General features: G+C 32.3%; 1 protein-coding gene across 1 annotated transcript in view; it reads left to right on the top strand.

The window, feature by feature from the left end:
• The window catches only part of LOC150021904 (inactive dipeptidyl peptidase 10-like), a 331,821-nt gene that overhangs the window by 170,327 nt on the left and 145,587 nt on the right, over positions 1-15,907 (top strand). The window contains exon 3 of the mRNA XM_090287261.1: positions 13,326-13,421. Within this exon, the coding sequence (XP_090143387.1) occupies positions 13,326-13,421 (96 nt within the window). The remainder of the gene's footprint in view (positions 1-13,325; positions 13,422-15,907) is intronic.

Genomic DNA, 15,907 nt, shown 5'->3' with positions numbered 1-15,907 from the left:
CAAAAACTACATATCTTTTAAGAAAGAAATTAAGGAAGATACAAATAAATGGAAGCAAATACCATTTTCTTGGATGGGTAGAATCAACATCATTAAAATGGCGGTACTACCCAAAGCAATTTACAGATTCAATGCAATCCCTATTAAAATACCAATGACATATTTCACAGACCTAGAACAAATACTTCAAAAATTTATATGAAACCAAAAAAAGACCCCGAATAGTCAAAGCAATCTTGAGACAGAAGAACACAGTAGGAGGAATCACAATACCAGACATCAAACAATACTACAAAGCCACTGTGATTAGAACAGTCTGGTACTGGCATAAGAACAGACATATAGATCAATGGAACAGAATAGAGTCCAGAAATAAATCCAGAACTATACGGTCAACTAATATTTGATGAAGGGGGAAGGAACATAAAATGGAGTGAGAAGAGCCTCTTCAACAAATGGTGCTGGGAGAACTGGACAGCGACGTGCAAAAAAATGAAACTAGACCACCAACTTACAACACACACACAAGAATAAACTCAAGATGGATCAAAGACTTAAATGTAAGCCCTGACACCATTAAAGTCCTACAGGAAATCATAAGCAGGAAAATTTCAGATATCCGATGTAACAATATTTTCACTGATACATCTCCTAAGGCAAGAGAAATAAAGGAAAAATAAACAAATTAGACTACATCAGAGTAAAGAGTTTCTGCACAGCAAAATAAAACATCAGCAAGATGAAAAGGAACCAACAATATGGGAAAATATAATTGCCAATGATACCTCAGAGAAGGGACTGATCTCCACAATATATAAAGAACTTATACGACTCAATACCAAGAAGACAGACAACCCAATTAAAAAATAGGCAATGGACTTGAACAAACACTTCTCCAAGAGGACATACAGAAGGCCCATAGACACATAAAAAAATGCTAAACATCACTAGCCATCAGAGAGATGCAAATAATAACCACAATGAGATACCACTTTACCCAAGTCAGAATGGCCATCATCAACAAATCAACAAACAACAAGTGCTGGCGAGGATGTGGAGAAACAAGAAACCCTACTGCACTGTTGGTGGGAATGCAGACTGGTACAGCCACTATGGAAAACAGTATGGAATTACCTCAAAAAACTTACAATGGAGCTGCCTTTTGAACCAGCAATACCATTGCTAAGATTATACCTGAAAAATCCTAAAAGCCTAATTCCAAAGAACTTATGCACCCCTATGTTCATTGCAGCACTGTTTACAATAGCTAAGTGCTGGAAACAACCTAAGTGCCCACCTGTAGATGAGTGGATCAAAAAACTGTGGTACATTTACACAATGGAATAGTATGCAGCAGAAAGAAAGAAGGAACTCCTGCCATTTGCAACAACATGGATGGAACTAGAGAGAACTATGCTTAGTGAAATAAGCCAGGCAAAGAAAGAAAAATACCATATCATATCACCTAATACAGGAAACTAAAGAACAACACAAACAAATGAACTAAATAGAACAAGGAGCAGAATAACTGTTATTAGGGGGGAGAGGGGAGGGTGAGAAGGGGGATGAGTAAGGGAAGGGTTTAATCAAAGAACGTGTATAAAAGACTCATGGACATGGACAACAGAGGGATGGATGATTGTGGGAGAAGGGGTGGGCTGGGCGGGCGGGAGCACCAGGAGAAAAAAATGGGACAACTGCAAATGAAAAACAATAAAATTTCTATAAAAATATTCACAGATTGAAGATTTTTTAATCCATATTCATAAGAATAATTAATATTTTTTTCTCATTTTGTCTTTGTCTAGATTTGGATCAGGACAATTTTTTAATTAATAGTTTATAAGTATTTCCTCCTCTTCTTGTTTTTGGAATAATTTGAGAAGGATTAATGTTAATTCTTTAAATATTTTGGAAGAATTCTCTAGTACAATCATTTCCTGAATTTTTGTTGTTTTTTTGGAAGTTTCTTATAAATAATCCAATTTCTTTACTTGTTATAAGTCTTTTCAGATTTTCTATTTCTCCTATAGTCAATTTGGTAGTTTGTGCATTTCTCAAAATGTGCACATTTTATTAGGTTATCTAATTTGTTGGGATACCATTATTCATAGTCTTCTCTCAGAATCTATTGTATTTCTATAAGATTTTTTAGTAATGCTTCTAGTTTCATATCTAACTGTTTGCATATTCTTTCATTTTTATCTTAGGAACAAGTTTGTGGATTTTGATCTTTTTAAAGAAACTTTTTTTCTTATTGATTCTCTTTATTGTTTTCTATTCTCTATTTCACTTATCATCTCTCTAATCTTTATTATTTTCTTTCTTCCACTGGATTTCACTTGGCTTTTTTTATTTACACTTTTATGTGTAAGGTTAGGTTATTGAATTGAACTCATTTTTTTTAATGGACATATCTAAAGCTATAAGTATCCTTTTGAGTGATGTTTTCACAGTATTCCGTAAGTTTGGTTTACTATACTTATTTAACATAGATTTATAATTATTTCTTTATGCCTTTGCATTTTAAATCATATAGGAAATATAAAGAGGAGTTATGAGCCAAAGATATAGTAACACTGGCTTTTATGTTTACCCGTGTAGTATCTTCTAAAGTTATTGATCTCTTCACATTGCTTTAAGTTGCTGTCTAATGTTTTTTACTTCATCCTGGCTATCTGGTATTTCTTGGAGGACAGATATATTGTACTTGTAATAAACTCACTCCACTTTTGTTTATCTGGGAAGATGCTAGATATTCCATTTGTGAAGGCTATTTTTGCCAGCTATAAAAATTTTCACTTTTCTTCTTTCAACAGTTTTAAAATGCTGCCTCATTTCCTTCTGGCCTCATACTTTTGATAAGAAATTTGCTGTTAAACCTATTGAAAATTCCTGATATGGGTGAAGTTTATTTTGTCTTGATGCTTCCAAGAATAATATTTGTCCTTAGGTTTTGGAAATTTGATGATAATGTGTCTCAGTATGGATCTGTCTCTGTTTATTCTTTTTGTGGTTGTTGTTGTTTTTTGGAGATTCTTTAACATATAGGTCTGTGTCTTTTACCATATGTGGCAGGTATTTGTTCATTTTTATTCAAATTTTTGTTATTCCTCTTCTCTCATTTATTTTCTTCTCTTTGAATTTGCATTACTCATATGTTGATATAGTTGATGATATTCCATGTCTCTGGAGCTCTGTTTATTCTGCTTCATTGTTTTTGTTTCCACTCCCAGACCAGATAATTTAAATTGACCTCCCCATTGGTTATTTCCTCTGCCTGTTCAAATTCACTACTTAAATATTCTAGTTAATCCTCATTTTCATTATTGTATATTTCAGCTCCAGAATATATGTGGGGTTAAAAAGAATAATTTTTATCTCTTTAATATCTATTTTTTCACACATTCTTTTCATTTAGATTTTTGTCCATGTTTTTCTTTAACGTTTGAGTATATTTAAGACAAAGGATTCCAAGTCTTTGTCCAATAAATAAATTGTCTGTGCTTCCTCAGGGTCAGTTTTGTTAATCTCTTCTGTAAATGGACCATCCTTTTTTGATTCTTGGCATATTTTTAATCTTTGGTTGAAAACTATATATTTTGAATGTTATTATATAATGAGGTAACCCTGAAAACTAGATTACCCCCCTTTTCAGAGTGTGTCTTTGTTGCTCACTGTAGGCTATACCTATTTTTGTTTTGTTTCTGTAGTTGACTTTACTAAAGTATCTTGGAAAGTAAATGTTCTTTGTCCTGTGCGGTCTACAAAGTCTGTGTTCTTTTAGATTGTATTCAGATGCTTTTTAAAAATATATAAAGAATTCTTTGAATGCTAGAAGTCAAAAAATGGGGAGGAAAAATGTAAAGGAAAAACAAAACAATAAGAAAAATAGTAAACAAACACACACATATGTTTCAGATTAGTTCTGTGCTGGGATACTTAATCAACACTTAACCAGGTCATTTATAATTCTGCCTTTTCCTCCACTTCCTGCTTTTACTGAGCAGAGAGTACAGTCTCGAGTTCAGCCAGGGTTCCCGCAGGTCTTTTATCAGCACGCATCTTGCTCTGGACATACACGTGGCTTTCTAAGTTTCCCAATTTATATAAGGATTTTGAATGCCTAATTTCTCCCCTATTTTTTTTTCTCAGCTTCTCATCTCAAGCTTTGTGTGTTCTATTTTATGCACTAATTCTATGTTTTTCCTCATAAGACATTTTTATTTTCCTTACAATTTTTTGAAAACCATTACTTTTCTTTCCTGAGTGTTCTGATTCATGTGTAACGAAGATAATTGACTTGTGTTAGTCCTTAAGACATCCCACAGACAGGTTAGAGCATGCAAACACAATTCTTTGAAAATGCCATATGGTCTGTTTCCTCTAGAAACCAGGGACCAGGATCCCATTATCTAAATGCAGACTGCTGACTTAAAAATCACCACTGCACCGTGAAGGGTATTGGAATAATAACAAATAAAAATCCCCTACAGCTTTCCTACTGTTTTTCAGTTGCTTATTTATTTATTTATTTATTTCAGTGTTTACTTAATTACTATAAAATTTTGCCTGTTTTCTAGAGTTTTGAATCTTCGTGGAAATGGTCACTTGAGGTTGCCTACTCCACATATTCACTGATATCACTCTGATACAAATTTTACTGACACATTTTACATGCATATTGCCTTCCATCTTTTTTGTAATCAAACTGTACCTTATTGTATTTGAAGTCATCAAGCATAGAATTTATATCTTTATTGCCATCACCATTTCCTATAGTCATTATATCATGAATTATAGTTGCTTTTAGTAAATATTGGCCATTGAAAAATTATCTAATTATTCACTCTTGCATTAAAAATTAACGACTCTCAGAGAAATAGTTCGTGCATGTTTTTAATGTTGAACTTAATGATATAATAGAGTAAATCTGATGATGTTACTAAATCAAAAAGAAGTCTTCATCATTATAGATCTAGAATAATATTTACTATAAACTTAGCTGTTTGAAAACCCTGGCTGGTTTGGCTCAGTGGATTGAGCGTCTGCCTGCGAGCTAAGTGTCGCTGGTTCGATCTTCCAGTCAGGGCACATCAGAGAAGGAAAACTCTGACTCCCAAAAACCTCCGCTACCTTGCGGCATACCTCTTCAGGGGAAAGGCTAAGGGAGTAAACCCCGACAGAAAATCCGGAGCCGGAGTCCCTAAGGCGGTTTGACGTTGTATTCAACACCGGCAACTCCTGCGGCGCACCTGAAGCCAAGCTGTATTGACTCCGTCTTTCCCTTGGACCCTTCAGCTGCGAAGAGAGGGGGGGTCTGCTGCATGGGCAACAGCAGACCCTCCATATCACCCTGCCCAGGCTCTGTAGCTTCAGCTTCACTGGAGAGGACACTCCAGCGTCATCGCAAGATGTCGATTCAACACGGGAGGAGACAGATACCGTGTCACTCCCGAGTCGGACTGCACAGCCATTTTCGGCGGTGCAGATAGACTCTTAAGAAGCTACACCATCGTCTCTCGAGACAGACGGCTGCCAACGAGCTGTTTGAAATGTTGGTAAGTAAACAGTATAATACATCATAATATACACACAGTAGAGCTTAATGTGGGGCATGATAGCAATTTATTGAGGACCCAAAAATGAGTTGAGGGGCGTTTGAATTATGCCTATTAATATTTACTGGATTAGAAATGAAAAACATTAATTTCTGAGACTTTTTCTAAAATGTTTATTAATTAATTTAAAATGGCAATGATAAAACATGTCACTACACATAACATATAACAATAAACTGTGTTCCCACAACAAAAAGAAATTATTGAAAAGAATGTCATAACTATATTTTTGCATAACTGTTTAATGTCTGGCAAAATGGAAGATATCCATATTCTCATATGTGCGCCTATGTTAATTGCTTGATAATAGGTTGTTTTTTGGTTGAAGTATATGGAGAAATTCTTGTCTCATTAATATATGTAGTTAGAAATATGATGTATTTTAATACATTTTTTTCAAATAATTGTAGCTGTCCTTTCTTGATACTTCCTGAAAACTTGACAGGTGTTGGATTCTCAAAGATTAGTTTTACTTTTGAATCTGAAACCATGTTAATAAATATTAGTACTTGCTACATTAAAATCCAGTGGCTCATCTTTTACATCGAAAGGGTCTTTTCCCTGTGCATGACTCCTTAGCATCATGCATCGGTCATTGGGAAAATATTAGTTCTCTGCATTATGCAGATCTTCCACATGCTGGCAAGGTTTGTCACACAACATAGAACAGCATCAAACACAATTAACTGATGATACTACTAGAAACATTTGACTGGAAAAGTATCGGGATACCTAAAGAGGGGTAAAAAGGATGATATACTTTCAGTGAACTTAAAACTTTAATAATGTTTCAAATGGAAATGCAATAAAGGACTTAGTCTATACTGACACTAAACATGGAAAATGAAAGTAACTTTTAAGAATAAACAGAGATTTTAAATATAACAGTGGGAAATGGAGATGTTGGTACATTGGGCACCCAACCCAAGAGAAAATGACCTGAGCAGAAAAGGGAAATGGTTTTGTTGTTCTTGTGGGAAATTTTGAATATGTACTTGAATAGCTTTTTCTTTTTATTACTCTTTTAACAGGAAATTAATTCAAATAGGATTTAGATTAAAAGGCATACTTCTGAACCTCTGAAGTCAAGAATAAACTAGATAAAAAATAACCCAATTAGTTTTAGTAAAGAAAAAGTGCTTTTTTCTTTAAAGAGCATGCAACTAATTTCAAAAGACCACTTAAAAGGGAGATGGGGATTTTTGGATGAAAGAAAAAAATACCAAATATTAGTCCATGATCTTAAATAACAGAGGAACAGAGAAAAGAACATGAAGTGAATTATTTAATTTTAGTTCTGCTACTGCATTTGCGTATCAAAAACTAAATGTTTTAACTAAAGGTTCTATACCTTATAACTCTTTTAACAAGTAATTAGTCTGCTTCAGGTTCTTTAAATACTTATGATTATTCTTGTATTGTGCATCTCATTGGATTTTTGTGCTACTATTTATAATTAAAACTGTAATCATAGGGTCCTGTTTGGTTAACAAATATCCTTTAGCAAGTATTAATATATATTAAGTTTTCAGGCTTTCACACATATATTTCTGAGAGGTATCTAATATTTAGCTACAAAATACTAGAGTTATGTTACTCAGTACTTTAGTAGTGAAGAATAAGGTCTATGAGAGATGAATATTAAATTTAAGCTATATTTTATTGGTATTAGGGAACAGGTATTAAATTCAGAACTTCTTTCTTGGAAGATTTATCACAAAGGAGCTTTAAGTGAGGAATCATCTCTCTCTCTTGTCTTTTTCTATCCTCGCCCAAGGATATGTTTATTGATTTTACAGAGAGAGTTAGGGAGAGAGAGGGAGACAGAGCGAGAGAGAAACATTGATCAGTTGCTCCCTATATGAGCCCCAACCAGAGATCAAAACCTGCAACCTAGGTCTGTACTCTGACTGGTAATCTAACCTGCAGCCTGCTGGTGTATGGGACGATGCTCCAACCAATTGAGTCACCCTGCCAGGCCATGAGGTATCATCTTTTTACATTATTTACAATCTGATAGCAGTTTTATTCGGAGCTACTTTCTCAGTGTTCAATGTGAGTTATTGGGATGAAAGAGAATCCAGGATTCTCCTTTTGATACATGTAGCCTTGGAGTTAAAATATTAAGAGTATTATTAAAATTGATTAAATAGTAAGATTCCAACATAAATTAATTTCCTGAGTCATCAGGCTGTAATGTGAATTATAGGTGTTTGCTGATAAAATGTGACAGCGAATGATATTGAAGTTCTAATACTAAATTATGTGCAACAATTATCAGAGGGTAAATTTGGAATGTTAGGTTGGCATGTTCTAGATACTTTTCTTGAAGAAAACAAACTAAAACCATCACTTTTTAGCTAATGCTGTGACACTGCTGTACTTGAGGAAAACAGGACTGTGGCCATTTCACCACATGGGAAATTTGGAGCAGAATGGGATGCTGATAAGGTCTGAAGTACGTGCCCTGAGGACTACAATTTCTATTGGATGAAGGATTCTCTGGCTAATGGCATTAAGACTATTCTCAAAATATAGGATATGAAATTGTATATTGTATTTTTTAAAAAGATACAATTAAAACAGTATTAAAGAAAATGAGGAATGAGAACATTTTGAGAGTCAGTATAGCTTAATTTGTCAGGGACATAAAGGTTCCAATTTCAGTCCTCGTACTAACCATCTGACCTTTGTCATGATATTTGATTTTGCTGATCCTAAGTTTTTTCTGTGAAATAAAGATACTAATATCCAATAAGCTTTGGTGGGTGTGCAGAAAAGAGAGAATTAATTTGAATGGATGAATACCCAGAAAGATTATGAAGAGACTTGGAGTTAAAGGGAGATAGGGGATTAGAAGCCAGCCTGGAAGGCTATTAAAAGAAAAACTTAAATATTCATTATATGTAGAAGGAGGAAGTATTTATTCTAGGCCTGAAAAATTCAAGAAACCTCACAGATAGTACCTAGCAAATAAAGAAAGAAAACAAGAACAAAGAAAACAGAAGAAAAAGAAATGAGGTATATAATTCACTCTCTCAGTAATAAATGAAATTTAGGAAATAGATCCTTAAGTTATTATGTATCTCTCTCTGATTATTATTTAAAGGGCATATTTAATTACAATAATTACTTTGATTGGTTGATTTTTAAAATAAGTTCTAGGGACAATTGGAGTTTAAAAATTCTCATTATTAAAATTATTAAACAATTTCAGATAATAGAAAATAAAAGTTTTATAATATTTAATTAAATATTAAAATGTTAACTGATCATAAAATGCAAAGTGGAAAAACAATGGGTCATGTAATTTCATTCATAACTATTTAGCATTTCAATATATCAGTATACAAATAATCATAATTCACCGTGCATAGTTGGATTTTGTATAGAAATGGAGGGTGGTTAGATATTGGAAATTTCAGTTATACTCTTTTTATATCAACAACATAGAGGATGAAAGTATGAGGTAGAAATTTTGAGGAAATTTTAAATTGACATATATGACAAATTATTTGTATCTAGAGAATGAACTCTCAAAACTCAGTAGGTAAACAAACAAACACACCAACAGAAACAATCCACTTAGTAATTTGGCAAATAACACAAACAGACATTTCACTGAAGATGATGTTCAGATTACAGGTAAGCACATTAAAAGATGTTTATTAACTATTAGGGAAATTTAAATTAAAAACACAGGGAATATTGTTACACAAATATCAGAATGGCTATATTTTAAAAAACACCAAATTATGTTAAAAATTAAGAGAAAGTGGAATATTTACACATTGCTGGTGAGAATATAAAATGGCACAACTACTCTGGAAAAGCATATAATGTTTCCTTACAAAACTAACCATGTACTTACCATGTGACCCAGCAATTGCATACTTTGGCATTTATCCCAAACAAAGGAAAATTTATGTTCACACAAAAATATATTAAAATGTTGATAGCAGTTTTATTCATCATAACCCAAAAGTACAAATGATAGTGTAGATGTCCTACAACAGTGAGTGGTTCAACAAACTGTGCTACATTTATACCCTGAAACATGACTAAGCAATAATAAAGGAGTGGAGTATTGATACGCTCAACAGCTAGGATTGATCTCAAAGAGAATTTACACTGACTGAAAAGTGCCAGTCTCAAAAAGTTACATGTTGTATGATTTAATTTACATTCCATTCTTGAATTTACAAAATGATGAGATGGAAAATAGATTCATCATCGCCAAGGGTTGCAGAAGGAGACTATGGCAGTAAAAGGGCAGCAGAGATCCTGGTGGTGGAACTTTTCTATATTTTGCCTGGTGCACATTATATGAGATACAAGTGCATAGAGCTAACCACACACACACATAAGCATGCTCATACATATATGTAAATAAAATAAATATATGTAAAACTGGTGAAATTTGATTAAAGATGATGGAAAGTATCAATTTCTTTTTGTGATATAAGTATTCAAGAAATTACATGTTGTTGAGGGAAATTGGTTGAAGCATATAAAGGATATCACAGCTGCATATGAATTTGCAATTACCTGATAATATATGTGTGTGTGTGTTTATACATATATATATATATGAATTGTTTGAGCTTTGCAAAAGAAAGAATAAATATTTTGGATGTTATAATTGGAGATATAGAAAAATAAAAGGATAAATTATCATTTGAACTTTAAAGAAAGTCTTATATATGAGATAATTTAATGATTAACTGCATATCCTTTAATATCAGAATGGAAAGTTTTCTGTTTACAATTTAAAAAATATGCTTAAGATTGTATCTAATGGAAAAATGTAGAGGATTTACATGATAAATTGAAGATTAACTATAATTAATGTACAAAAATGAGAGTGCAATTAGTAGTTCTGAATTAAATACCTTACTATTATAAAATGTTTAAAGATTTTGAATTTACCATGTATATGTTGTACTATTCTATAAAATTATTAATTTGGTGACTTGAAAATTGACTTTAAAGCTCAAATGAAATTATGAATGTTTGAGAATTACTAAAATATAATTTGAAAATAATATTGTTTGCTGTGGTGCATTTGCCTTACAAGGTATGTTTTAATGTTTATATTTGCCTAAAATATATAGGAAACAAAATATGTGGAATTTACCTAGACATAGAAAAAATGTTTGAAAGAGAAACAGATATATGTATATAAGGCATATTTATATATAATACATACAGTTAATTTTTCATTTCAGTAGATAAGGATCATTTATGTAATAGACTGTGTTAGCATAATACAACCCATTGAAATAAAGTTACACTCTTATATCTCACCTTTATGTATTTAAATGTATTTCAAATAAGAGATGGTGAAATATATGATAATTCTCTTAGAACTGAAGTAGATGGATTAGATAAAATGATGGTGCATTGTATAGAATCTTAGGAAACTTAAAATTTTGGAACTTGTTTATACCAAAATCTCCTCTTATTGAGATATCTCATAGAAAAACTGTATTTCTGAAACCCTAATAAAATTAGCTCTTTTGATTAAAATTCCAAACTACTATGACAGAAGATGAATTGTAGAATCAGATCTTCTTTGGTTTGTCAAATAACAATTACTCATTATTTTACCTAAAATGTTTCTTCTCTTGTCCCTACTATGCCCTTTCTCTTTCTTTTGAAACCTGAAACATCCGGGTCATTTAACTTTATATTCTAGAAAAGTGTAGGTTCACAGGAAAATTGAGTTGAAGATACAGAGATTTTCCATTTACCCCTTGCCCTCACACAAGGCAAGACCTCCTCCACTCTGAACTTCCCAAACCAGAATTATGTATTTGTTACAGTTGATGAAGCTGCATTGATATATCATTATCTGTCAAGGTCCATATCTTACATTCGAGTTCACTCTTGCTGTTGTATTTTCTGTGCATTTGGAAAAATGTATCATGATGTGTATTACTATTGCAATCACTGATATTGTTATTATTTTCATAGTTTGCCTTTTACAGAATGTCATATAATTAGAGTCATACACTGCATTTTTCCCCGATTGGCTTTCATTTAGTAATATCCATTTCAGGTGCTCCATGTATTTTCGTGGTTGATAGCTCATTTCTTTTTATTACTGCGTAGCATTGCATTGTTTGACTATACCACTGTTTACCCATTCACCTACTGAAGAACATCTTGTTTGCTTCCCAATGTTGACAATTATGAATAAAGCTGATCTAAATATCTGTGTGCAGGTTTTTGTGTGGCCATAAGTTTTCAGCTCATTTGGGTAAATACTAAGGAGTACAATTGCTGGCTTGTAGGTCTACATTTGTAATAAACCACCGAACTGTTTAGTTAGTCATTTCATTTTTATTGAATGCCTTTTTAAGTTGCTTATGCAGCATATCTCCCTCCTTTTCTCTGAACTCATCCAGCACTATGTATCCCTATTCTGACATTTATCATAATCGCTCATGCTTTGCAGGTGTGAACCCCTAAGAGCAGAGCGTAGATGTCTCTAGCACCTTACAATACTTCACTTAATACCTTGAAAGATAAGGGTTCTAGTATTCGTTAACTGAATAAAGGAAGTTGAAATTTTGGTGTGTCAGACTATCAAATGGAAAATTTTGTTTTACAAATCTATAAGTGATCATAAGGTCTTTTGCTAGGCTTGAAATCAAATAATTTGTAATATTTCTACTAGTAATATTTTAAATTTGATCCTTAGCAATTATTTTGTGGGTTAAATACTTGTTTGACTCATGTTAAAAGAAATTTCATTTGATTCTTTGGCTCAGCTCTTCAGCTGGAAGAAACAAAGCACTTGCTGTAATAAATGCTGAACTTTTAAAAAACAATACCTAACGAGGTTAGTATATACCTTTGACATTTTATTTTCAATCAGTGAAGGTCAGAACTGAAAGGTAACAAAGATGATAAAGATGATTTTGTACAGTAAATAAGCAATGGTATTATTTTTCAAAGAAAATAAAATACAGTATCTCTAACTTGTCAATTGCCTCTTGCTATCTAAAAGTCTGCTATGCCTAATTTTGGTACTTAAACAGTATTTTATTTCCATGTCCTAGATTTTGGAATTAAAAGGGGAGTACATCTAGTTTTTATGTCAGGGACTAATATAAATATGTGCTTTTCATTAACTTTCTGCCATTGCATTATTTGAATTTTTATGTTTAACTCTTAAATTGACTTATTTGTTGGCTGGTATTTGTTTGGTGGAACTGGTATTTATTCTGTTAATTTGGTGAACTTCTGAGATTGGAAGTTTTCTTAATAATATATATTCAGTGTCCTCAACTCTCATATTTTATATTTACAATATGAAATTATCATTAAAGAGAATACGTCAAAGTGATTTTAAAAAGTAATTACCTAGATTATGATAAAACAGTGAAAATTATGCCCTTAGGAATACAGTATAAAATAGGAATTTTTAAGTGCTTTCATATATCAGTACATAATCAGGGATTGATCTATTAAATTTGAACTGGATCAAGACAAGTGTAGTGTTGAAAATGATTTAATATCTTGAAATGTATTATGAAGCAGGTGAACTTCAAATGCCAAAACCAATGTTTAAATGCTTACTTTATATTCTCATCTATTTCACATATTTTTGAAGCAAAAAATTTCAACTTTTTGATTCATCAGTTTTAAAAATTGAATGTAAAATAAATGCCTAATCTCAGATTTATTTCATTTTAGATGAGCTTACAAATTCATCAGAAACCCGATTGTCTTTAGAAGACCTTTTCAGGAAAGACTTGGTGCTTCATGATCCAGAAGCTCAATGGATCAATGGTATGTGTGTACCTTTTTACATGTTATATTTATGTTTAGATCTATACAATTAAAATCAAAGTAAATGATATTTATAGTTAATATTTTAAACAACATTTTTCTTCAAAGATTACATATACCATTTAATCTAAAATTAATATCATGGATCATGTGAGAGGAAACCATTTCCTAAGATAGGTTATCAGTTGAAATATTCTCCAAACATTAGATTGAATGTTCAGTATTGGGGGGTTCCTTCATGAACATTATTAGTCTTGTGACTTTAAATATGTTTTACATTTCTAGCATTTCTCTGGATTATTCTTCTTGGTGTAAAGTAATAGCTTTGGTTCAGGTTTAGCAAACAAATAATTTCTTTTTTTCTTCTTGGGTTTTGTTTTCAATCCTAAGTGCTACAAATTATGTGGACTCTTTGCAAAGTTGAAATGACTTAGAAAACACATGGAAATATATTGCACTTTGCCTTTTTTTCTGCTATGCTAAAGAAACCACCTTAGCTTTCTTTAGGTTATTTCTGATTTTATTATTTTAAAATAGTTTAAGAAAGCATTTTGATTACAAAAGAAATAAACAAAAATATAATCACTGAGTGGCTCTATGAACTTTGTTTTGCCTTTAGGGAAGGTAATAGGGAAAGTGGGTAACCCAGTCAGAAGAAATGTGTTGGTAAATAAAAAGTCAGGTTTTAATTCCTTGACTATTCCAATTTGCTTGACCATACTAATCACTGTCGTCAGATAGCTGTTAATCTTTGCCCTTGAATTTATTTAGACATAGTATATTTGCTTGTTTTCAAGGCATGGGGTAGATTATTTTATGATAGATAAAAGGAGCTTTGCCTTTTATCTAATAATGATTATCTCACTTACAGGCCATTCTTTTCTAATATTCTAATTAAGTGCATTTATGCCTGCAAATTAAATGGTAATTTATGGAAGCTATAAAAAGAAGGTAACTTAATTCATACTGTTTACTTAGCATTGATACAGTTCCTGGAGATAAGCAGGTGCTCCAGATTTGTTTTTTTTTTTTGAATAAATGAATGAATGCATTTAATTGAAGCTCTATGCTGTTTTTTTAATAAACTAAGTTTCAGTTGAAATCAGTTGGAGATGAATGTGTATCATGGTGATTTTTTAACCAGTGTGCCACAGGAATTTTTAAAGCATGCAATACCTATTTTGTCAGAGGCACTGACCTATTTCCCTTAGATTGTCAAATAAAAAAATGACAAAAGCCTACACAACAATAACCATGTGGTGTGAATGAAATCAAAATTATACTTATTTTTTGTCAGATTGGCAAAAAATATATTTTTGGTGTGCCAGAGTTTTAGTAGTCAATTTATGTGTACCATGAGATGAAAACAGTTGAAATCACTGCTATTATAGGTAGAGAAAACAAGATAGCGATTTTATTAATTTATTTGTATATTTTCATTGGAATTGTTTATAAATTGAGAAGTTGCCATAATGTTGCCTTTGCGCTATGATTATTTTACATGAGCACTGTGACTAACAAAGGCTAATAAAAAGGAGATCTCATTACCAAACATTGTTCTAATACACAGATCTCTCACAAATCATTCTCCTAATGTGCTCTATAGTAATTTAGCACGTCATCTTTTTAATTGCTAACAATTATTTTCTATTGGAGAAGAGGACAACAAATTGTGAAAAAAATGTGAATCATTAGATTTGAAATGCTGAATAACATTCTGTTTTATTCACCATGATTTTGGCCAACCTATAGAAATCTGTGGTCTTTGACTTTGGAAAGCAAGCACAAATCATGGGCCTCATCGCCCTTATCAGGTTAGACTGGATTATTTAAAGACACATTTACTCTTATGCATAAATGACACTTTGTTATTGAAATGCCAAAGGACTGGATGGATATTTAAGCAGTGAACTGCATGCTAAATTAAGCCATTTCATTATCTAGGACACACATTCTACTCTAACTCTTCACAAGATACAAAAGTCATATATTTAGAGTTAACCATTTTAATCATTTTTAAAGCAATTTCTTAATTAACCAGTGATAATCCTGACTTTGAGAAAACATCCTGAGGAAAAGTTGCAGTGTTATTATATTCTAGGGGAAATGTAGGATCTATAGTATTTATTTAAAATTTTTACATAAAAACAACCCTTTAAACAGCATTAAACAGAATCTAAGCTCTCAGAAGCTTGTAGTCTATAAATACCCCTGAAGAAATCGACTTGCTGCCATGCCAGCACATTGTACGCGCTGGGCTGCTTCCAGTAGGGGTATAGATTATGCTTGTGCACTCCTCTTATCCAATCCAGACCACTATCCTAGCAACGACTAGATACTTGGCCAGTTCACAGGTTCCTAACAGTGAGGAAATATAGTGAGAACTCTATCAGTAGAATATGTAACCTTGGCCTCATTATCACTGGTTTTATCTAAATGCAGAATGTAAGCTCTTTCTTTATTTTCATGGGATGCCCCACCAGATT

This window comes from Furipterus horrens, unplaced genomic scaffold, assembly GCF_987537825.1.
Source record: "Furipterus horrens unplaced genomic scaffold, mFurHor1.1.pri manual_scaffold_1, whole genome shotgun sequence".
Lineage (NCBI taxonomy): Eukaryota > Metazoa > Chordata > Mammalia > Chiroptera > Furipteridae > Furipterus > Furipterus horrens.
The sequence above is the reverse complement of the archived record's forward strand: the minus strand, read 5'-3'. Positions and strand labels throughout refer to the sequence as shown.